The sequence below is a fragment of the Augochlora pura genome, chromosome 9, assembly GCF_028453695.1.
Source record: "Augochlora pura isolate Apur16 chromosome 9, APUR_v2.2.1, whole genome shotgun sequence".
NCBI lineage: Eukaryota > Metazoa > Arthropoda > Insecta > Hymenoptera > Halictidae > Augochlora > Augochlora pura.
Window position 1 is genome coordinate 5,649,656 of NC_135780.1, and position 20,479 is coordinate 5,670,134.

The 20,479-nt window shown below is 30.1% G+C and overlaps 7 protein-coding genes across 11 annotated transcripts; 4 read left to right on the forward strand and 3 right to left on the reverse strand.

The window, feature by feature from the left end:
- The first annotated feature begins 15 nt into the window (after window positions 1-15).
- Window positions 16-2,002, forward strand: Bbs5 (Bardet-Biedl syndrome 5 protein). Of its 3 annotated transcripts, none has more exons than XM_078190118.1 (8): window positions 16-124; window positions 397-545; window positions 616-665; window positions 736-863; window positions 967-1,102; window positions 1,176-1,277; window positions 1,351-1,542; window positions 1,601-2,002. In XM_078190118.1, the coding sequence occupies exons 1-8, from the start codon at window positions 84-86 to the stop codon at window positions 1,805-1,807; spliced, it is 1,005 nt and encodes a 334-aa protein (XP_078046244.1). In that variant the 5' UTR covers window positions 16-83; the 3' UTR covers window positions 1,808-2,002. The 3 variants fall into 3 exon arrangements, with proteins under 3 accessions (XP_078046244.1, XP_078046245.1, XP_078046246.1); XM_078190119.1 differs by having other exon boundaries at window positions 63-124; window positions 453-545; XM_078190120.1 differs by lacking the exon at window positions 397-545 and having other exon boundaries at window positions 83-124.
- Window positions 2,003-2,039: 37 nt separating this feature from the next.
- Adp (WD and tetratricopeptide repeats 1) lies at window positions 2,040-5,974 on the reverse strand. The gene is made up of 14 exons (XM_078190117.1): window positions 5,823-5,974; window positions 5,166-5,281; window positions 4,958-5,088; window positions 4,752-4,863; window positions 4,284-4,670; window positions 4,099-4,198; window positions 3,804-3,983; window positions 3,617-3,726; window positions 3,421-3,548; window positions 3,231-3,311; window positions 3,013-3,155; window positions 2,776-2,920; window positions 2,490-2,682; window positions 2,040-2,403 (listed from the first exon to the last, which is right to left on the reverse strand). The coding sequence occupies exons 2-14, from the start codon at window positions 5,226-5,228 to the stop codon at window positions 2,203-2,205; spliced, it is 1,974 nt and encodes a 657-aa protein (XP_078046243.1). The 5' UTR covers window positions 5,229-5,281; window positions 5,823-5,974; the 3' UTR covers window positions 2,040-2,202.
- Window positions 5,975-7,094: 1,120 nt separating this feature from the next.
- On the forward strand, window positions 7,095-11,043 carry LOC144475087 (meckelin). 2 transcript variants are annotated; one of them, XM_078190659.1, is made up of 13 exons: window positions 7,095-7,309; window positions 7,386-7,547; window positions 7,628-7,923; window positions 7,986-8,180; window positions 8,267-8,518; window positions 8,604-8,701; window positions 8,777-8,942; window positions 9,020-9,304; window positions 9,378-9,824; window positions 9,892-10,151; window positions 10,248-10,428; window positions 10,493-10,703; window positions 10,773-11,043. In XM_078190659.1, the coding sequence occupies exons 1-13, from the start codon at window positions 7,105-7,107 to the stop codon at window positions 10,994-10,996; spliced, it is 2,982 nt and encodes a 993-aa protein (XP_078046785.1). In that variant the 5' UTR covers window positions 7,095-7,104; the 3' UTR covers window positions 10,997-11,043. The 2 variants fall into 2 exon arrangements, with proteins under 2 accessions (XP_078046785.1, XP_078046786.1); XM_078190660.1 differs by having other exon boundaries at window positions 7,095-7,294.
- Window positions 10,212-11,899, reverse strand: Nd-b12 (NADH dehydrogenase [ubiquinone] 1 beta subcomplex subunit 3). 2 transcript variants are annotated; one of them, XM_078190661.1, is made up of 2 exons: window positions 11,804-11,899; window positions 10,212-11,446 (listed from the first exon to the last, which is right to left on the reverse strand). In XM_078190661.1, the coding sequence occupies exon 2, from the start codon at window positions 11,441-11,443 to the stop codon at window positions 11,132-11,134; it is 312 nt and encodes a 103-aa protein (XP_078046787.1). In that variant the 5' UTR covers window positions 11,444-11,446; window positions 11,804-11,899; the 3' UTR covers window positions 10,212-11,131. The 2 variants fall into 2 exon arrangements, with proteins under 2 accessions (XP_078046787.1, XP_078046788.1); XM_078190662.1 differs by lacking the exon at window positions 11,804-11,899 and adding an exon at window positions 11,580-11,667.
- A 403-nt stretch (window positions 11,900-12,302) lies between these two features.
- Window positions 12,303-16,328, forward strand: Fzr (fizzy and cell division cycle 20 related). Its single transcript, XM_078190331.1, has one exon. It carries the CDS (start codon window positions 12,495-12,497, stop codon window positions 13,953-13,955), a length of 1,461 nt encoding a protein of 486 aa, XP_078046457.1. The 5' UTR covers window positions 12,303-12,494; the 3' UTR covers window positions 13,956-16,328.
- Window positions 16,329-16,462: 134 nt separating this feature from the next.
- On the reverse strand, window positions 16,463-18,949 carry Nop5 (nop5 ribonucleoprotein). The gene is made up of 4 exons (XM_078190330.1): window positions 18,754-18,949; window positions 18,499-18,575; window positions 16,866-18,382; window positions 16,463-16,777 (listed from the first exon to the last, which is right to left on the reverse strand). Exons 1-4 carry the CDS (start codon window positions 18,796-18,798, stop codon window positions 16,641-16,643), a joined length of 1,776 nt encoding a protein of 591 aa, XP_078046456.1. The 5' UTR covers window positions 18,799-18,949; the 3' UTR covers window positions 16,463-16,640.
- Window positions 18,950-19,184: 235 nt separating this feature from the next.
- Window positions 19,185-20,226, forward strand: Mrps24 (mitochondrial ribosomal protein S24). The gene is made up of 3 exons (XM_078190261.1): window positions 19,185-19,507; window positions 19,582-19,762; window positions 19,851-20,226. Exons 1-3 carry the CDS (start codon window positions 19,481-19,483, stop codon window positions 20,138-20,140), a joined length of 498 nt encoding a protein of 165 aa, XP_078046387.1. The 5' UTR covers window positions 19,185-19,480; the 3' UTR covers window positions 20,141-20,226.
- The last annotated feature ends 253 nt before the right edge of the window (window positions 20,227-20,479 follow it).

Sequence of the window (20,479 nt, forward strand, 5' to 3'; positions counted from 1 at the left end):
CTTTTGTAGATATGGCAACGATATTGATTTTTCCTTCACCGTGTACAAAGGTTCTATATATCCTTAAAGTAGTTTTATTAAAAATGTGGCAAGATCATGAAGTTCGATTTGATATTTCTTACAAGTAATATTTTCACATTTGTAATTTATTGCTATAATTTATATGAATCCTTCAAATTAAATAATTGTCAATAATGATATTTCACAAATTTTTAATACACTGTTATCGAATTCACTTTCAACTTCTTTTTCAATAAGTAAAAAATGTACTCGTAGTTCAATGGAATAAATATTTCAATTTTATATATTTTGTTAAAAAAATTACTAATCTTAAAATTATAATTATATCATGAAAAATTATTGAAAATAGCGTGCACCATTTTAAATTCTATTTAGCCTGATGCAGTTACGATTAGGAGAGTTTACCGCTGATAAACTTGATTTAATTGAAGATACAAAAGGAAATGCAGGCGATAACGGAAGACTTATAGTAACGAATCTCAGAGTAATATGGCATTCGCTACACCTTCCTAGGGTCAATTTAAGTACTGTTTCATAATAAATTCGAATTCTTCTATTAATAGTTGGAGGAATTTGTAAAATTATCTTTTGCAGGTATTGGGTACAACACGTTCATTGCTGTGAATTCTAAAACTATTCATACCGTTAGTATATTTGTATATAACGATATTTGTTACTTGTACAAATTAATTGAAATACATATGATTTTTGTAGTTACAAGGAAGGCATACACAAGCTTTATATATCTTAGCTTCTTTTCGAAATTGCAGATACGAATTTATATTTACAAATCTAGGTTCAAAAAACACAAGACATTATACATCGGTCATTGGTATATACAGGTATATTTTCTATTTTTTTTTATTTTAAATACTTTCTTTGCATATAATATCATGTGGATAGTAAATATTTGTTTATAATCATTATTTTAATACAATATTATAGAGCTTACACTTCATCAAAGATTTATCGAGAAATTAAATTAAGAAGCGGTATAATTAATGAAAATCAACTAACTTTATTGCCACAAGAAACAGTGCATTCTACTTCGCAGGACATTTGGAATCTATCATTGGAACAGGTGAAAAATCTCTATTTTCCGTGAATGCAAATTTTATTTTTCAAATATTAATAATTTGAATTTCCTTTTCTAGGGAAATATTGGAACTTTTATCGTGACAAATATACGTTTAGTATGGTTTGCTAATATGAATCATCAGTTTAACATATCAATCCCATATTTTACAATAGCAAGTGTAAGTAGACATAGTTATTGAAGCATATTACGTGTGCACAAAACAATATTGATAATTCTTATTTTTCTAATAGATCACTATTAAAAATTCCAAATTTGGTCCAACTTTAGTAATTGTGAGTACAGAATTTACAGGTGCTTACATATTAGGATTTCGTGTTACTCCCCCTGAGAAACTACATATTTTATACAAAGAAGTTACAACATTGTTTAAAACGTTTGAAAAATGTCCAATATTTGGCGTAGATTATACACTCGAACATGAGGTAATATCATCGATAGAAACTCATTTTTACTTAATAATTATTTAATAATTCATTACAGGCATCTTCACAACGAGAAGTAAATATAGAACAATACTCGGAAAAAGAGGATAATCAAATTGAAAATTTAAATGTGTTCGGTTACTATTTTTCTGAAGGAACAAATCAACAGAAACCCAACGTTTCAGATTATTTAGGACTTGCTGCAGAAAAGCCTAACGAAACTAGCACTTTGCAGAATATATGGGAGCTTATACCTCAAAATTAGATGTACCATTTACTATGTATAAAATTGTCAGGATTACGAAGCTACAGTGATACTTTAAAGGAAAGTGAAAGCAACAGTGAAAGATCCACATGTAATTGTTTTAAATGTCTCTATATATTGGATACAAATTAATGTATTGAGCAATAATTGCACAAATGTTAAATATTTTAGAAAAGAAAAATGTGATTACACTTTTGTAGAAAACGTTTCATGTTCGGAACACCATTTCAAATATACTTTAGCATTTTATTTACTGAAAATTCAACAGCTACAAAGAATTAATAAAAAAATAGATAGTTAGAATTAAAATATTGATAATCTACAATACAGCATTGAATAAGTCTTCAGATATTTAATTGCAATTTTTATGCCGTTTTTCAAAGTGTTTCAATAATTTAACTCGGTCTACAATTCAGAGGTGGCATAACTGGCTGATGTTGTTCATCGTCATCGTCACTATGTTCAGCTTGCTGAACGGGAAATCTGTATCCCAAATTCATTAGCATTACCTCGAATGGATCAGTGTTCATTCGTATTTGATTTGCAGCTGCAGCGTCTTCTAAATTTTGAATTTTTCTGTCGTTGACGCTACCATCCTACATTAAGGCATAGTATATTGTATATATTAAACATTATAATAGATTATTTACAATTTTTTTTTTCCAATGATCATGACAAATACCTCGGGCAATGGACTCCATAATCTGATTACTGGATCAATACCGCTAGTAGCTAATAAACATGTCGACGGATGAGGTTGAAGACAGTTTACGATTCGTTCATCTCCTCTTAGTACGCGAATAATATTCGTAGTACTACGATCCCAAATAAAAAACGAACCATCATCTGATCCTGCCACAATATATTGACCATTGCTTTAAAAGAAATGTATAATTATGAATTCATTCATATTTATCAAAAAACATAAAAATTTGTTGGACAGTGTTAGTAGCAATATATTTTCTTACTTTCCAAAGAAGTTTGCTTCTTTTATATCAGTTGTAGTGTTGCAGTGTCCACAAAATCTCATTTTGTAGTCAATCGTATTATGTCGCCATTCTTTTTCATATTCTGATATATGGAACATTGGCTGATTCATGCTATTATCTCTACCTAATATCATATTAATAATAATAAAAGACGAATGTTTTAATTCAGAATATATAGTATAAAATAGTAACGTAAAATATTAATTTAAAATATACCAGAATCTATAGCTTCTTTTATATCCATTTTTAGTGCTTTACACGCCGAATTGGACGTATATTCAGGAAATTTTTGTTGAAATTCTTTAAGTACTTTATCAGCTTCTGTTGCCCGATCTAAGTCAAATAAGCAACGCGCCAGTCTAAAAGCAAACATCTAATACTCTATACTTTACTTAGTAAATTAAATATTATAATATTAAAATATTGATTGGTACCTAAAACGTGCTTTAACATGTCCCGAATCAAGGAGTAACGTTGTTTGACAGTCTTTAAGAGCCGCATATATGTCACCGTCCCTACAAATTATATAAAATTCCATTACAGCATTTGCTATACGTCCATGATGTGTCAAACGTTATACTTTTCAATGATCGAATATGAGATACAATAATAAAAAGATCGTACCAAGTTCGTTTCATATATGCCGCAGCTCTATTAGCATAAAGCACAGCAGCTGTAGGACAGTAACTAATTGCCTTATCATACAAAGTAATTGCCAACACATAGTTCTTTTGCTCAAAACACTTATTAGCCTAATCAAAAAATCATTAATTCAGATTCTGTTTGTATTTAGTTTAAGAAATAAAAATGTTCAACTTACATCGTATTTTAACTTTTCAACATGAGGTGGCAGAACTTTCACATTTTTATTAGCAAACTCTATACTATCTTCACTATTTTTGTCTGTATAGCACGACATTCCGAAGTCCCCTACAATTATATTTTTTAACAATTTACTCTCCGTTTACGGCATCAAGTACTTAGTCAATATTAATGTCAATAGTTACCTGTGTAAGTGTACGTAGTATAACCAAAGCAAGTCTTTACATTCTTTGGATTGTTGATGTCAAATAAATAAATTTGTTCCCCACCCATGTTAACAAGAAGTTCATTTCCATCAGCACTGAAGGTTAAGTATGTAGTAGTAAAATTCCTATTAGGGTCACGCTGACGAGACTGCAGATGGCCTGCTCAATATCAAACATTAACAGTCTCTGTTAAAGCAATCATGCTATATGTAATAAAAGAGGAAGTATAAGGGTTAAGGAGTTGCGTATGCTATCTCTGATCGTAGGAACGAACCCGCGATAAAATACTGAGCGCAACCCAATGGAATATTCTCATCTCGATCACCTTCACCGGCACGACGTAAACTTGCATGTCCTCTAGGGATAATAGGCACCTATGTAAACGGTAAAACAACAAACATTTATTATATATCGCAGAAATAAACAGGATTAAGAATATTTAATTATACCGACAGTTACCTGAGAAAGTTTAATCATTCTGCGATCATACATTCGTATGTAGGCATCACTAGCTCCGACAGCTATTAACTCCGGTCGCTTTGGATTCACAGTGACACATTTAGCTTCCGCATTTCGACCCATATGATTATAAAGATTAATTAATACAGTATTAGATTCACTACTTTTGCAAGTATGTGGAGCACGCATATCATATTGTAAAATAAGACCATCTTCTGCAGCACTCCAAAACAGGAAAGGAACAGTGGATGCGGTAGCGATACGTTTAACACGGCCCATATGGCAATTGCATATTAGCATAGGTTCGGTAAGTGTTAGGTCACGAACTCGTATCTTGCTATCTCCAGCACCCGATACCAATATGCTGTCATTTGTTTTTGGCATGAACTGAAATATTTGTATAATTAGAAACTTGCGCATTATCAATGTTCCAAAAGAATTTAAGTTTTAAATATTGTCATACATTACCTTAACAGAAAATATGTTTCCATAATGACCTGTATGTACTACTAACTTTTTTTCATATCGAAATGGATCCCATAAGATGATATTCATATCATCAGATGCCGACGCGAGAATTCTGAAAGCAACAATTACCTTACATCTGTTACATAAAATAATTCAATCATGTATGCTCATATATTTCCTTACTTTCATTCATTTAGAATACTTACTGTCCGCTTTCGTTCCATTCTAAACAATTGACACAACCTGTATGTCCAACTAATTCCTTCTCTAATCCTAATCGAGAAATTAAGTTTTTTGTGACATGTAATTTCTGAGCAACCGTATAAGCTGCAGAATCCTAGAAAAGAATAAAAAAACAAAATTGAAACGAAATTTAAACATATCATATATTTATTCTAGTACAGAAGATCCTACCTGTATTTCACGTTGCCGTACCAAATCCAGAACTCTGTAATCTTTATCATATACATTAAGCATTTCTATACTTATTTTATATAACGTCTTACTATATTGAAAAACTTAAATATTTTCTGAAAATTACAAAATGACAGTTATTTCGATAGAATTTCTAAAAAAAAAAGTTAGTAAAAGAAGAAAAGTACAGATAGACTTATTTCATATAAAATAATGTACAGAGTGAGAGAAGTTAATAGAAATGTACAGCAAACCTTTTGGCACATTGAAATTATAAAATGTTACAACAATAATTGACGTAATCGGATATAATGTCAAAAGTGATTAAAATGTACACACTTGAAACAATATTCTCGTACATTACATCGCAAAATTTATCAACATTTAAACTTTGTCAGTTTAGAAAATATCTCGATTAAGTTTATAATATAATAATAAACGATAATAAACATTTATTTCAACTGACGTGTAACACAACTTTGTTACAATTAGGTTTCATTTTCGAATGAAAGTTAACAACCAGCAATAACCTTTTTTGAATTTAGTATCTACTTTTACATCTATTTATATCATTTTACAGAATTCATAACTATTAATTAACGTTCGATAACGTTGGAAACTTTTTTTTTCGTAAAATTTATTCTAAATCGAACTTACGTTTAATATTTCATACAGTCTATCGTAGTTTCATCACTCTTTTAAAATTATGCATCTGTTGTTTCTCGTTGACATTTTTGTCGTTTAAGAATTCATCATTCTTACAACTTAATTAAATTTTGGTTCCATAAACATTGAAATATATACATATGCACACATGTATACATGTAGTATGTAGTATTCTTGTTGCGAAAAACTTGTCCATCGCTGAATTGCAGATGTAGAAATGTGGCACTAGTTGTGTTTCAACTTTCAATTGGTTGATTACATCTTACCACCACATCCCTTAATTAAAATTTTCAATTCCTCTGTTTATTATTATGGTCAAATAAAAGAGATATCGTTTCATACAGGATTAATCACGTCAAAATTATTAATTAATATTTATTGCAAAAATACACGTTCTTTTTAAATGCTTATTAAAGTTGCAATGGTTTTAATAAGAATAAAAATAATAATGATTTTCAATTAGCAACAATTGTAAGTAATTTATGAACATTTGAAAAAAAGATAGGTGATTAAACATGTACATATTATGTACAATGTACGTGTACAACAATAAAAATGGCTAGTTCACAGTGCAATAAATATTGATCTTTTATTATTTCATTTTTCATATTTCAGATGAGAATGTGTGTAGCATATATTTGCAATCTGGATAAATATATCCACATTTATTCTTAAGTATTGTAAATTCCTTAGAATCATTTATGACGTATGTGTGCACGCAAAATTGTGCGCCGTCCACCCTTATTTATCCAGTGTTGTAAGATTTGAAGAAATTCTATCCTAGCGCCATCGATGGTAAAGAAATGAACCTTAGCTTGTGAGGACGCCACTCTGTAGAATAATAAATACTGGTACATTTAGATCTTTCGCTTCAGCGTTGCGCGGGAATTGTAATCGTTTTTAGTCTCTCAATACTTTAGCGCTTTGGACACAAATACTATTGATGCTAATTGAATTGTTTCATTTCATTCATTTATTCGATTTGAAATTATCATTAGCATTTGTGACATAAGCGACCATTACACTTCGAACACTATAATACAACAACTGTAATATGCGAATGTAATCTTCTATCTTTTACATAGTTGTACAATGCTACATAACAGTATAACAAATACGTAGGATATTTTTATGATATTATATTGATGTAATCAAATCTATTATTCTCATTACTATACATAATACATATGTAATATGTGCATTAATGCACAATGTACATTACCACCGTCAGTTGCCATGACAACAAAATGAATAAACAGAGTATACAACAAAGATGTATATTTTTACAAGCCAAAACGTATTTTTAATTTTTTCTTTTACATTCTTCCAACTACTTACTGCAAATAAAGAAGTTTTTGATTTCTCTCAATTATCGAATTGTAAAAATAATGAATATTTTGATAGCTCATCATTGTCTTGTATTTATTGTGATACCAATAAAAATTTGAAGCCGTCTGCGGATCGTAAGTTTAAAAAAGGTTTATAAATAAGTTACAGATAAACTGTAAGATAATTTTATGTTTCGAATTACTGTTTTGGAATTTTTTTTCGTAGGACTGCGATGTATATGCAATGAATTCAGCAAACAAGTGGCATTCAAAAATGATTATCCGGAATGTATATTTTGCGGCTACAATAGAACGGTGACAAGAGATGGTAAAGATTGTGTTTCATGTGACAGTACAAAATGCGAATGCGCTCCTAATGAAATACAAAGTAAAAATTCAAACATATTATTTGCAATACTAAAATAAACCATTGTATCGTTATTTATTAATATTATCTTAATTTTACAGTAGACAGAAATATTAATGGTACATTATTAGATGCTATGTATTGCTTTTCTTGTCCGAATAACACTTATCCATCTTTGGATAAGTCTAAATGTTTATCTTGCGAGGATTTGGAATACAATTATTACTTAAATCACATGTATTCGTCGAAATATTATGCATGGATACAAGACCACTGTTTACAGGAAAGTGTCTTTTTAAATGATCCATATTCAAATTTTACAAATGTAATAAAATTTAAACAGCATAATGTAAATAGATCTAGAAAAGATTTAGAAGTTGCATTGTATTTATGTAAGGTAAGTAGAGTAAGAGAGCAATAAGGTAGAAAATTTTTTGATAAAAAAAATATGTTTTTCAGAGAGAACATAGATTAGCTTGTGAGCATTTATCAAATTTGTGTGTCTTGAGCTTCTACAGTAATGAAGTAGTTTGTGCGTTATTTAAGCAAATTCGAACATTGTATATATGGTTATTTTATAACAAGGATGAAACTGCAACAACATTAAATAGTAAAAGAATCACACAGAAATACAGTTTATCAAAATATAACAATGTATGTACCATAACTTTCTTTTCAAATATTTCAGGCTGGTATATTACTATTGTATTTAATGTAATTTTCGTTTACATTTATTATAGGGTAATATATTGAATTTCACAATTGCAACATTTTCTTTACATGGTAATTTTAAATCACTTGACACACCTAATATGCCATGTAATTTATTGGAAAATGTTCAATTCGGAATAAACTATGAGAATAAATGTGCAATCAGAATCAAAGATTTCTTATCTACAAAAACGGAGTTCATGTCTCCTTATTTAACATTTGTGGATGACAAAAAAGTTTCAATGCACGCATTGCCCGTACTCATCAAGAATATGAATCCAGTAAGTAACTAAGTTGAATAATGTAATAAAATAGCAATTAAAAGTGATGCATAATTTTATCAGATAATTGCTATGAAATTTTCAGAATATTGATGATATATCACAATGGCAATTGGTGCGAAAATTTTTTATTGCTGAAAATAAATTATCCACATTAATTTATATGAAATCTCTAACTGTTATGTAAGTTATTTACCTTGTTCTAACATACTTTAAATTTAATATATATCGAAAGATTATAATTTATTATTTTTACAGTGTTAATGTTCAAAATACAGAAGCTAGAGATCAAATATTTCCACCTTTACTAATTATTGAATATACTAAATTAACATATGAACAAATGAGTAAAAATACATATGTTGTATTAGATTATAAAATTAAATTTATTTTAGAGACTAGTAATATTACCATTATTTTGAAGGTAAAAATTACAATAACGAAATCACTATTTCTAATGATGATTACGAATATATAATAATGTGTAAACTATCTTTCTAGGTAATCTTGGCAGTTCTCTTAGCAATAGCCGTTTGTTACTCTGCCGTAAAAACGTGGAATTACAATAAACAACATTATATTTCTTTTTCATACATAAGAACATTGTTTTGGTTTTTTATTTGTAGTATGGGTAGTGTAGGTACTATCATTATTATGAGTCTAATTAGTTTGTGTATATACTTATTTATATTTTACAAAGGACAAACAACTCCATATATATTATTCACTGATTATATTAATGAAAGGATCATTACAATATTTACTTCAATAGCAGTTTCTTTTAAAGTAAGTATTTTATTATACAATCAGATAACGTTGTAATTGTTATGATCTGCCGATATGTAATTTTTTTATTTAGTTTGTAGAAATGTTTGGTTTCATTTGTCGGTTTTGGAATCTAAATGTATTTTTCATTGATTGGGAACAACCAAAAGCAGCATTTAACCAGATTGGATGTGACTCTTCCTATATTTCATTGCATAAGTTACATAAGAAGAAATTTTCAAGACATAAAAACAAATCTTTACCAACACAAATTGAAATAAACGAGACAAAACAAAAAAGACTAATAAATGAATTATCTGAATGCAATAACACTACATCTAATAAAGATGAAGCTAATTTTGCAGCTGTATATTCAGTATTAGAAGGTTCCACGCAAGAAGCTAATGAACAAAATAATGTTCATAATTCATCTGTTAGTATTTGGAGAACATATTATATTATGAATCACTGGCTACGCCTGCAAACAATGAGAAAAGTGAATGTCGTGGTGCAATTACTGGCTGTGATAAGTATCTTCCAGGTAAGTTGAAATTGTGTCCAAGTAGTAATGTACAATTTAAATTATTTAATTCTTATATTTCGGACAGATTATACAACTATACCCTTGGATATTTTCAATACCTGAAATACCATCAAACCTTTCTGAAGATAATAATTTTATTTTATATTACACAGTATGTGTTTTGATATATATATTAATATATTGCATTCAATGGTTGTTGTACATCGGATTCTATGAACGATGCATTCAAAATAAAATGCAAGAATTCATAAATTTATGTTCTATTGTAAATATTAGTCTTTTCATTTTACCATATAATTATTATGGTTTTTATATTCATGGAAGGTAATATTACATATGCCAATTATATACATATGTAAATTCGCGCTAAAAATGTAGTGACTGTTTACTAAACATTACTGTCTTTATTTTTTATAACAGGTCAGTACATGGAATTGCAGATACAGATTTAACTACTTTAATGAACAATTTGGAGAAAGAAAGAAATAACTTCTGTGCAGGCAAAGGTCTTTTACCCGCAACAAATCAACAAACATTTATATTATCATTAACAAAAACGTTCAGAATTGTTTTGGGTGAACTTTCAAAACGAACAAAAGTTGTACGTATCAGTTTTATCTTTATTGTATTTTAATACTCTGAGCTATTACATTGTTTCTTTTCAGAGCTTAAACAGTTTCTTAGGAATAAATTATATGTCTAATAAAAACTGGGAATTGATTTTTAATGGACAGATCAAATTGATGCTGTTTCTGAGTAGATTTGTGGATCATTGTTTTAAAGATATGGATTATGTTATTAAAGATCAACAATCTTTTGAAAAATTATGCAACATTATGTTTTCTCAAAGCGAAGAAAAATCTGTATTTTATATTGGTAATACTTCTAATTAATTGATCAGTAGAAAAGTATGTTTAAATAATCTAATTTAATTCTTTTCTACAGATAATAATCATTCATTTGATCAAATATTACTTTATGGAAATGAATGGTTGATAGCTACATTCGAACTATCAATATTTGCTCTTATGCTAGTTCTATTGAAAGACTGTGTATTGGCCATCACAATTACAGTAACAATATCAATGTTGTTACTTGTAATTGCAAAATATAATGGAAAAAAGAATTTATATAATAATGTGCTATCAGATAAAACATTTTTAATATAAGGTTATAATTTAATATTTATTCGATTGCATATAATTATATTTTGAATTATAATTTATTTTGTAAGATATAATTTTTACAGTGATAACAGTACTATTATTAGTTTACTATTTATGCAGTTCATTCTTTTGAGAATCTTAATGATCACCATGTCCATGCGCATCCCCATGACCATGATGTCCATACTCAATACCAAAATATTTTTCTATAGCTATCGTTATTAAAAATGCTGGAATACCAAGTCTCAAACCTCTAGTCCAAAATTTTATTTTTTGTGTCCTAAGAGGAATTCCTAAATCATGATACCGCCAAACTTCATTTCTCAGCCAAGGATTCTTTAATCCTTTCTTTGCCAATTCTTCTTGAACCATCAAAAGCTCTTTTGAATCTTCTATTCTAAATATCTCAGCCTTCGGCACTTTCGGTAATTCCATATGTCCATGACCCATTTCCTGCAATTCATTTAAATTTAAATTTTCATTATTCGAATTAGATATTAATCCTAATCAATGTTTATCCTATTAGCAATTTGTTATATTATGTAATTATTTTAGTATACTTATTGATAGCATGTCGCGTACGTACTACAATAACAATATTTATGCGACAAGAAACATCTGATTTTTTACAATGAATAAAAGTTTAAAGAACATATATCGTTTGAGTTATACATAAGTTCTAATGGTGGAGGTTAAGTTTATTACATTTGTCTGCTATGAAAGTTAAACGTAATGACATTATATTAAATATCACAAAAATTTACAAAACATATTAATGAAACATATCGAAGAAAAAATTAAATAACTCACGTTCTAAATTGATCTGAAGTTATTTAAGCACATACACGAACTTATTACGGATACGTTCCTCTACTTAGTCATCATATACACAGGGCTTTCCTACTCTGTAGATAATATCGTAACATGCATGTATTTACCGTGAAGTAAACGAACCATCCAATTCATATACTTTTATCGCACATGCACTTGTATGGTTCACACATATGCATGTAAAGCATATGTGCAAACGTATGCAAAATTCCTTTTTTACATTATAGTGTTATTTACATCTGTATTTTAGAATTTACTTCATAAGAATCTTTATATTTATTGTTTATAAATGTTATTACACTTACTAATAATTTTAAAACAAAGATAACTTTATAATTCCGTCGCTAGGTGGGTGTTTCTTCAAGTAGACTTATTTTACGTAGACGTTTCGCCATCTGTTTTTCAATGCCAACCCTTCGCACTAGCTTCGAACCGAGCGTTTCGATTGGAGAATCGTATTCCTCCCTTCCTACTATTTCCATATTGAAAATTTTCCAAGTTGACGTTGAATAGCAACTAACTAGCCTAATTTGGTTGATTATTCTCTTGTATACAATGTTTTACTACAAATATGACAATAGGCGAGCAATTTGAGTGGTCTACAGAGAAAATATACTCGTGAGGTGTATAATTATGTGACTAAATGTAAGAGATCGTAGTATAAAAAAAAATGTTTCATCACGAATATGAGAAACGGCTGTTGAAGTCGAACAGCGATAGCCATATAGATAATCTGGCAGGTTCCGGACTCTATTCACCAGTATATTTTTCACCGAATAAAATGGTGAACAATAGTTTCGATCGATTCATACCAACGAGATCTGGCAATAACTGGCAGACAACGTTTTCAATGATATCGGAGAACAATCGAAACGGCATAGTCACAAAAAAAGCTCGTGAAAATGGGGAAGGTAGCCGTGACGGCATTGCTTATTCTTGTCTTTTGAAGAACGAATTACTCGGAGCCAGCATAGAAGACGTGAAAGGACAATGTGAAGAGAGAAGAGTACTTTCGCCATTAGTTACCAAGAACCTATTCAAATATACAACACCCACGAAAGATCACACTCTATTAGATCAGAGTTTACCTTATTCTTTATCACCACTAAGTGCTAAAAGTCAAAAACTTTTAAGATCACCCAGGAAGGCGACCAGAAAGATCTCGAGAATACCTTTCAAAGTACTCGATGCTCCAGAATTACAAGATGATTTTTATTTAAATCTTGTGGATTGGTCATCGCAAAATGTTCTCAGTGTTGGCTTAGGCAGCTGTGTCTACTTATGGTCCGCGTGTACAAGCCAGGTGACCAGATTGTGTGATCTCTCTAGCGATGGGAATAGTGTAACATCGGTTGCCTGGAATGAAAGAGGAAACTTGGTCGCGGTCGGTACGAATTTAGGCTATATCCAAGTATGGGACGTAGCTGTAAATAAACAAGTAAGCAAGCTACAAGGACATAGTGCAAGAGTTGGAGCCTTGGCTTGGAACGGTGAAGTTTTGTCATCTGGTAGCAGAGATAGGTTAATATTGCAAAGAGACGTTAGAACTCCTTGTGTTGTCAATGAAAGACGTTTAGGAGCTCACAGGCAAGAGGTCTGCGGACTTAAATGGTCTCCGGATAACCAGTATTTGGCGTCCGGCGGTAACGACAATCGACTTTATGTATGGAACTTACATTCCCTGTCGCCCATACAAACTTATACGGAACATTTAGCAGCCGTTAAAGCTATTGCATGGTCACCGCATCATCATGGCCTACTAGCATCAGGAGGAGGAACAGCTGATAGATGCATCAGATTTTGGAACACTCTAACCGGTCAACCAATGCAATGCATCGACACTGGATCACAAGTCTGTAATTTAGCATGGAGCCAGCATAGTTCGGAACTAGTCAGTACACACGGTTACTCTCAAAATCAAATTTTGGTTTGGAAGTATCCCAGTTTAATACAAGTTGCAAAATTAACTGGACACTCGTACAGGGTTTTGTATTTAGCAATGTCACCGGATGGTGAAGCAATCGTAACTGGTGCTGGTGATGAAACCTTGCGTTTTTGGAATGTGTTCAGTAAAGCACGCAGTCAAAAAGAAAATAAGTCTGTACTGAATCTCTTTACTAGTATTCGATAACTGATAAATTTCTATAAGGGGAATAATGATTTCATGTATAATATACATATATCTTATGTATGATATCTATATAAGTGCAAATATGCGCAAGTTCACAATACAAACACATATGTATGGTTGTGTATATGTACATACATACATGCATACATACATATTACAAATTCACGAAAATAGTATTTTAAAAAATTATAAAGTATACAATATATATAGCTGTAATAAGACATAAGTAAAAACAAATTGTAGGAACTTGTAGGCTTAAGTTCATATATGCACAATTTACATTTATAGAATTTTATGTGCAATAAGTTATTTGTAGAAGTTAAATATGCCCTTATGAGGAAACCTAAAAACAATATTATTTTTATATATTTTTTATACACATATTTTTATACACAACAATTGAAATCTCTTAAAGAATCTTATTGAAAGTTTACAGAAAGTCTTGTAAACGCATACATGTTTCTTTTGTGAATCATATAGCTTTTTTTGTTTTATTTTCATTATTTTTTTTATTAATTATGTAAAACCTACAGAGAGTACAATTATATTACTTTAATTGTGACCGAATTTATCATGTAGTATCTATTGGTAAATTGAATGCAATCCATACAATAATACAATACTCTTCATGAATTATTTATGACTCTCTCTCTCTCTGCTTTGTTTCCATTCACTCTGTAAATGTACTAAACTTTAATGCAATATTGTATGTAGCAGGGATGGGAAGGAAGCGATTTAAAGAGTTCATATTCATGAATAGCACCAACAAAATTCCTTCCAAGGGCGTATTATTCTATTTCTGTAGGATTTTGAAACATTTAGTCATCGTTTATTACTGGCTGATTCGATTTCAAAATAATTATACAAATCTTCAAAGACTATTTCCTTTAACTCTTGTAAACATATTGGATTTGATTATATACAGCATGTTTATGAAAAAGATGTTTGCTTCTCACGAGTTAAAGTATTTGTATCTTCCTTAAACAATTTATATTATTCTATACCTTACAGTAAGCAAAATGTACAAATAATTTGAAATATGACTTATAAAATAAATTCCTTTATTTATATAGAAACAAAAATAATAATATATTGACATATTTACTTATACATTTTAAAAGAAATGAAAGCCGTAATTAATAAAAATACTGTGAAAGTTCTAGTAAACTAAAAGTCTAAAATTTATATTGTATAGTTCTGAAAATTATGTACAATCTATTTTCAAAAAATTTATAGTATCCTGAATCATGTAGTAGAAAATAAAAATATTCTGAAATTAGGTAATCTGATTTTTTTATAAAAAAAAAATTATATATTGTGTAATATAATTGTATCTTGTTTCACATAATAATACTTTAAACATTCAATAATACATACAGTATCAGCCATTCTATTAATTAATTTTATTAATATTTCCTTTTAAATATACCTTTCAAATATTACTATGATAGTTCTAGTTCCATAAATGAATAATTACATTTAAATTGAAAAACAGGTAGCCGTAATTAATATTCTATAGAAAACCAAGTTTGAAGTAGAATGTATGGTTGAAGTAATTGTATTTAGTTCATAAAACTCTTAAGTTTATCTGTTAACCGGGTAATTTGTGAATTAGAAATCCTTATATAAACAAATAAAGGCAAATGAAATCAACTCGATGAAAATTTGCTGCAATAAATGTGAATAAAATATAATCTGTATCATTACAAATATTATAATACAATCAATATAAGAGTAGCGAAAAGATAAATAAAAGAATGTATAAAAATTATTTTGAAGTGTTATCTAACACAAATCATGAATCAACTTGTCTTCCCGGTTAACAAATTACATATACACAGTAGGATGTATACTTTGTTCCATATTGTATCTTTAATACATTTAAATGTGTCCTAACAATAATATTTATAGCATATTATTTACATTTAAAATTCTCAACTCATCGAAATGTATGTTGATAATTTTCATAAAGTACAATATACAGTAAGCATTGCAAATTATATTAATTTCTAAAGAATACAGGTCATATGACAATCCTTATATTAAGTATTTGAAATACATGATGTTAACAAAAGTGTGGTGTTACATTGATATAACCAGGCCATAAATCGGTTCATACTGTAATCAAAACTACAGCATTCAACATTTCAACTTCAAGTTGAAAAATCTGTTGAACACTTTGAAATCTTATGCTTTCAGAATATAAAACTTGTAAACATTCAATTATCTTCTGCAGCTTTATTGTATTATACATATTATATCTAAGTAAATTGATGACATATTTTCTTATTGTGTACATAACAACTATGTACATCTGTGGAGGTTTTGTACGAAAATACAACTGTTTCTGTTTTGTATACATCCATAATTAATAGTAGTCAGTATTTGTTTTCATCTACTTATTATACTATGTTTTTTTATAAAATTTGTATTTCAATCATTCGTTTTGTAGTATACATAGGTACTTAAAAGAATACTTAAACATTTCCTGACGAAATGATAATCGGTTATAAAGAAAAAAATTGCATGTATATTTTATCACTTATTTAAAAATTACAATATTAGATTGAATGTACTGTATAAATACATTTATAACTTTAGATTTCAATAAAGCATGTGTTCCAATTGTAATAAATGGACAATTTACAACATGTTATTTCTTATAAGAATGTTATGTATACAGATTTACTCATCTTGAGATTTTTTCTTTTTCTTTTTTTTCTTTTCACTACTTAATGGTGTAGTAGTGTCTTCAGTTTCTTGAACCTCGCTTGTACCTTCTACTTCTTGTTTCATTTTCTTTTTCTTCTTCTTCGTATGTTCTGTAACAAAAAATGTGGTGATATGTTTTAAAAACGGAATTATTTAATAAATTTGAAAATAAGATAAACTATGAGCTATGAAACGAACCCTTAGTTATTTCGGATGATTCATGTTCGGATATTTGTGAAGTTTCTAATTGTTGGCCTTCTGTAACAGATGCAGAACTACCTTCTTCAGTTATATTTGTTTTAACTTTCTTCTTTTTCTTTTTTGTTACGGGCGTAGTCTCATCTTCTACATTCGTTTCAGTCAATCCTTCTGTAACCGTTGATTCTTCTGCGGTTTCAGTGTGCTGCTTTTTCTTTTTCTTCTTAGGAATTTCTTCATCCCGTTTTACTACTTCTTCTTCCGGTTTCACTATTTCTTCAATTAATGGCTTCTTACCTTCAATTTCTGAATGCCGTCTCTTGTTACTTGGCAGAGTTGTGTCAGCAGATGCAGGATATTGAAGATATTCACTCTTTGTCTGGTACTTTTCGAACTTTGCTTTTGCTTTGCCTGTTCCGCTGATTCTACGAAGATTACCTTCTTCTAATATTCTCATACGTGCTTCTAATTTCGCTTTATGTTCAGCACCGAGATCAAAATTACTGTCCTCTCCTAAAGCATCCACCCTTGTCGCTAATGCAGCTTTAGCAGCCAACATTCTTGACATTTTTCCTTTATTTTTCGTTGAAGTTTGTCCTACTAGTTGTGCATGGTAAATTAAACCATATTTCGGTGTATCTTTCTTTGTTTTTAATGCTCGGAAGAGTGCTTTCTCTGCGCCAAGTATTTGTACTGTAGAAGCTGGATGTTTGGCAAGATTGATTAATGAACCGGCATGTGAAATTAACCGTGCTCCAACCAAATCACCAACGAGAACAGTTAAATTTGGCGCCATTGCCATCATTCTTGCTTTAAGGTAATCATACAACTGTGTCCTGTACTGAGAAATTTCAATAACTTGATCACATAAATGTTGAATATTCAAAATATCATCGTCAGAGATCTCAGTTCCCATAGATATTTCAGCAGCTTCTTTAACTTTCTCTTCAACATCTTCCGGTAATACATCAGATAAATCAGAGTTACAAGTATTTTCTCTAGTTCCAATAATTTTTACTGTCTTCACGAATGCTATATTATCTGTAACTATCTTTCCTAATTCTGGGAAGTGCCAGCCATACCACTCGCGACAGCGCATGACATAGTTATTTAATTCTTTGTCTAAATCATCTAATAGACAGACAGCTTGAATTATCATAGTGTCAATTTTATCGGGTGAAAATTTAAGCTTATATCTAGACAAACTATGTGCCAAACCCAATGCCATAGCTGTCATCTCTTTTTTTGGAAGGCCAGCAAATAAACCATCTACCTGACTGCGAATGCATCTCATTAACTCTTGTATAGCAGTATTGCTAACACAAGATAAGCTCAACTTATCTTTTATAGCATTTCCCAGTTTAGCATCGGCAACAGCCAATTGTTCTTGAACTTCTGAACAATGCTTTTTTAGGATCTTTTTCAACGATTTGCATAGTTTCCCTTCTACTGCTGCTGTTGTAGCTGCCAAAGCTTCAGTGGTATCAGCAAATTTTTCAAAATGTTTCAATTTTAGTCTAAAATAAAATAAAAACAAAATTAATCATTGACTGGCACATTGAAATCCATTGCTACGAATATATAATCAGATTTTCGAAATTTCCATATTAACAAAACTTTACTTGTTACTTACATCTTACTAGCGGCTTCAGGCGTTTCAAAGTCTTGAAATAGGTTATCTACTTGTGTTAGCTTACTTTCATCGAGCAACTGTACGAGAAACATATATGTGACGTTAAGACGTAGTTTAAGTTTTACATGTCAACATTTAATAATTTCTTTCGTTACACATGCCAGTCATTAAACAGAATTAAAAGATATTCGAAATCTGAACACGTGTTGTAACATGAAGGTTATATATTATTGGATACATTAAAATAATACATACCTTGAAAATAGCATATCCCGCTGGGGTTTCGAATAACACCAACATTTTCGTTTCCTTTTTCTTTCAAAGTATAAAAATCAATGACTGTTCGACTACCCTCAAATCTGTAATTAAAATTACAAACTTGAGACTTTTATGGAAAGTGTGCATTGCATACATACAATTCCATAGTTCTTTAACACGCCACAGCACGCGCTAAAAACAACATGGCTCCATATTGTGCTCTCTCACTCTCGCTTGCTTTATCATTACCAATGCTTTGTTCTTCTTTGTCTCGTCGGATTGTCAGCCAATCAGAATGACATAAACTATTAATTGTTGGTGTACAAATTCTGATCACACGAACGACGTAGCCAATAGAATGGTAACTTTAGACGGATCCTGTGAACTTGTCAAAACATTTCCACGAGACATACTTATCTTGAAGTACATTGAACACCTTCGGAAATACGTTAGACGCGACATATTTCATTTATTTGAAAGTGAGTGCGCGCGGCGAGTGAAGCCGCGGGCACGGTAAAGTAAGACAAGCTAGGTTTCCTATCTATACGCAGAACCTTATGAGTATCGTACTGTGTTTCTCTCCATAGTATCACGTTCTCTTTCTACAAAACTTGCGCGGAGCTGGAACGTCATAAACTAGTGGGGATATTTAAATTCGGTGTATATATCTGACGATTTTATATTACATTACATAGTCTTTCATTCTAATCAATTTCTAAAAGCAATGAGTGTAACGTCGTATATACGTTCTGTAAGTACACGAGAATTATAAAGTTTACTTTACTTGTAACATAACCTGTTGTAACATAATTAATTTCTTTTCAGATGCTATTAGTCAATCAAAATAATCTTCTGAAAAGGAGTATTCATGTTAGTACAGTGCACAATAGAACTCAAGCTGGTCGTTACAGACCTAAACTAAGACAACCACAACACTTAACATATGAAATGGCAAATCCTCCTCATCATATTGTAGCAAGAAAGGCTTGGAATTCTTGGAACACCTGTACGAAACGAATTTCCTTTCAAATTACAGTTTTTTACTCGTTTAATCATTTTGGTGAGATAACGTTAATTTTTTCATTCGCTTTCAGCAAATATAGAAGACGGTAAGAGACCATCAGAAACTCTTGTAGAGGATATATTTATTAGAAATTTTGTAACCGGGACATGGCATGACCTGTTTGCAAGTGAAATAATTATTAAAAGGCAACATAATTTAATCAGAATTGCTGGTATTGTTGTACGAAAAATAGGACCTACCAAAATGTACTTTTTAATGGGCTATACTGAAGAGCTTTTAAGTTATTGGCTGCATTGTCCAGTTAAAATGGAGCTTGTAACAACACACGAGAAACGTGATGTTGTATATAAAGTAATATAACTTTGTATAAAAATGTTTTCTTAATATAGCTATATTTAAATTATATAATTGTAATCAATGATGTAAATAAATCAAAATACTAGGTTTGTGATTGTATGTTAAATTTATCATTGTATCTTGTCTGTAGTTTTCTTTTAAAATCAACTGTGTTAGTTGATTTAATTGTTTGATTTAACAGAACCCAATTCTTGAGTAATACATATATTGTATCATTATAGATTGCGATCACATTAGTTTCTTGGATGCCTGTTCGCTTATCGACAGTATGTATACATAAAAATAACATTTGAAGTTTAAGATGCAAAATTTTGCAGAGACAGTTTTTACCACTTTACTATC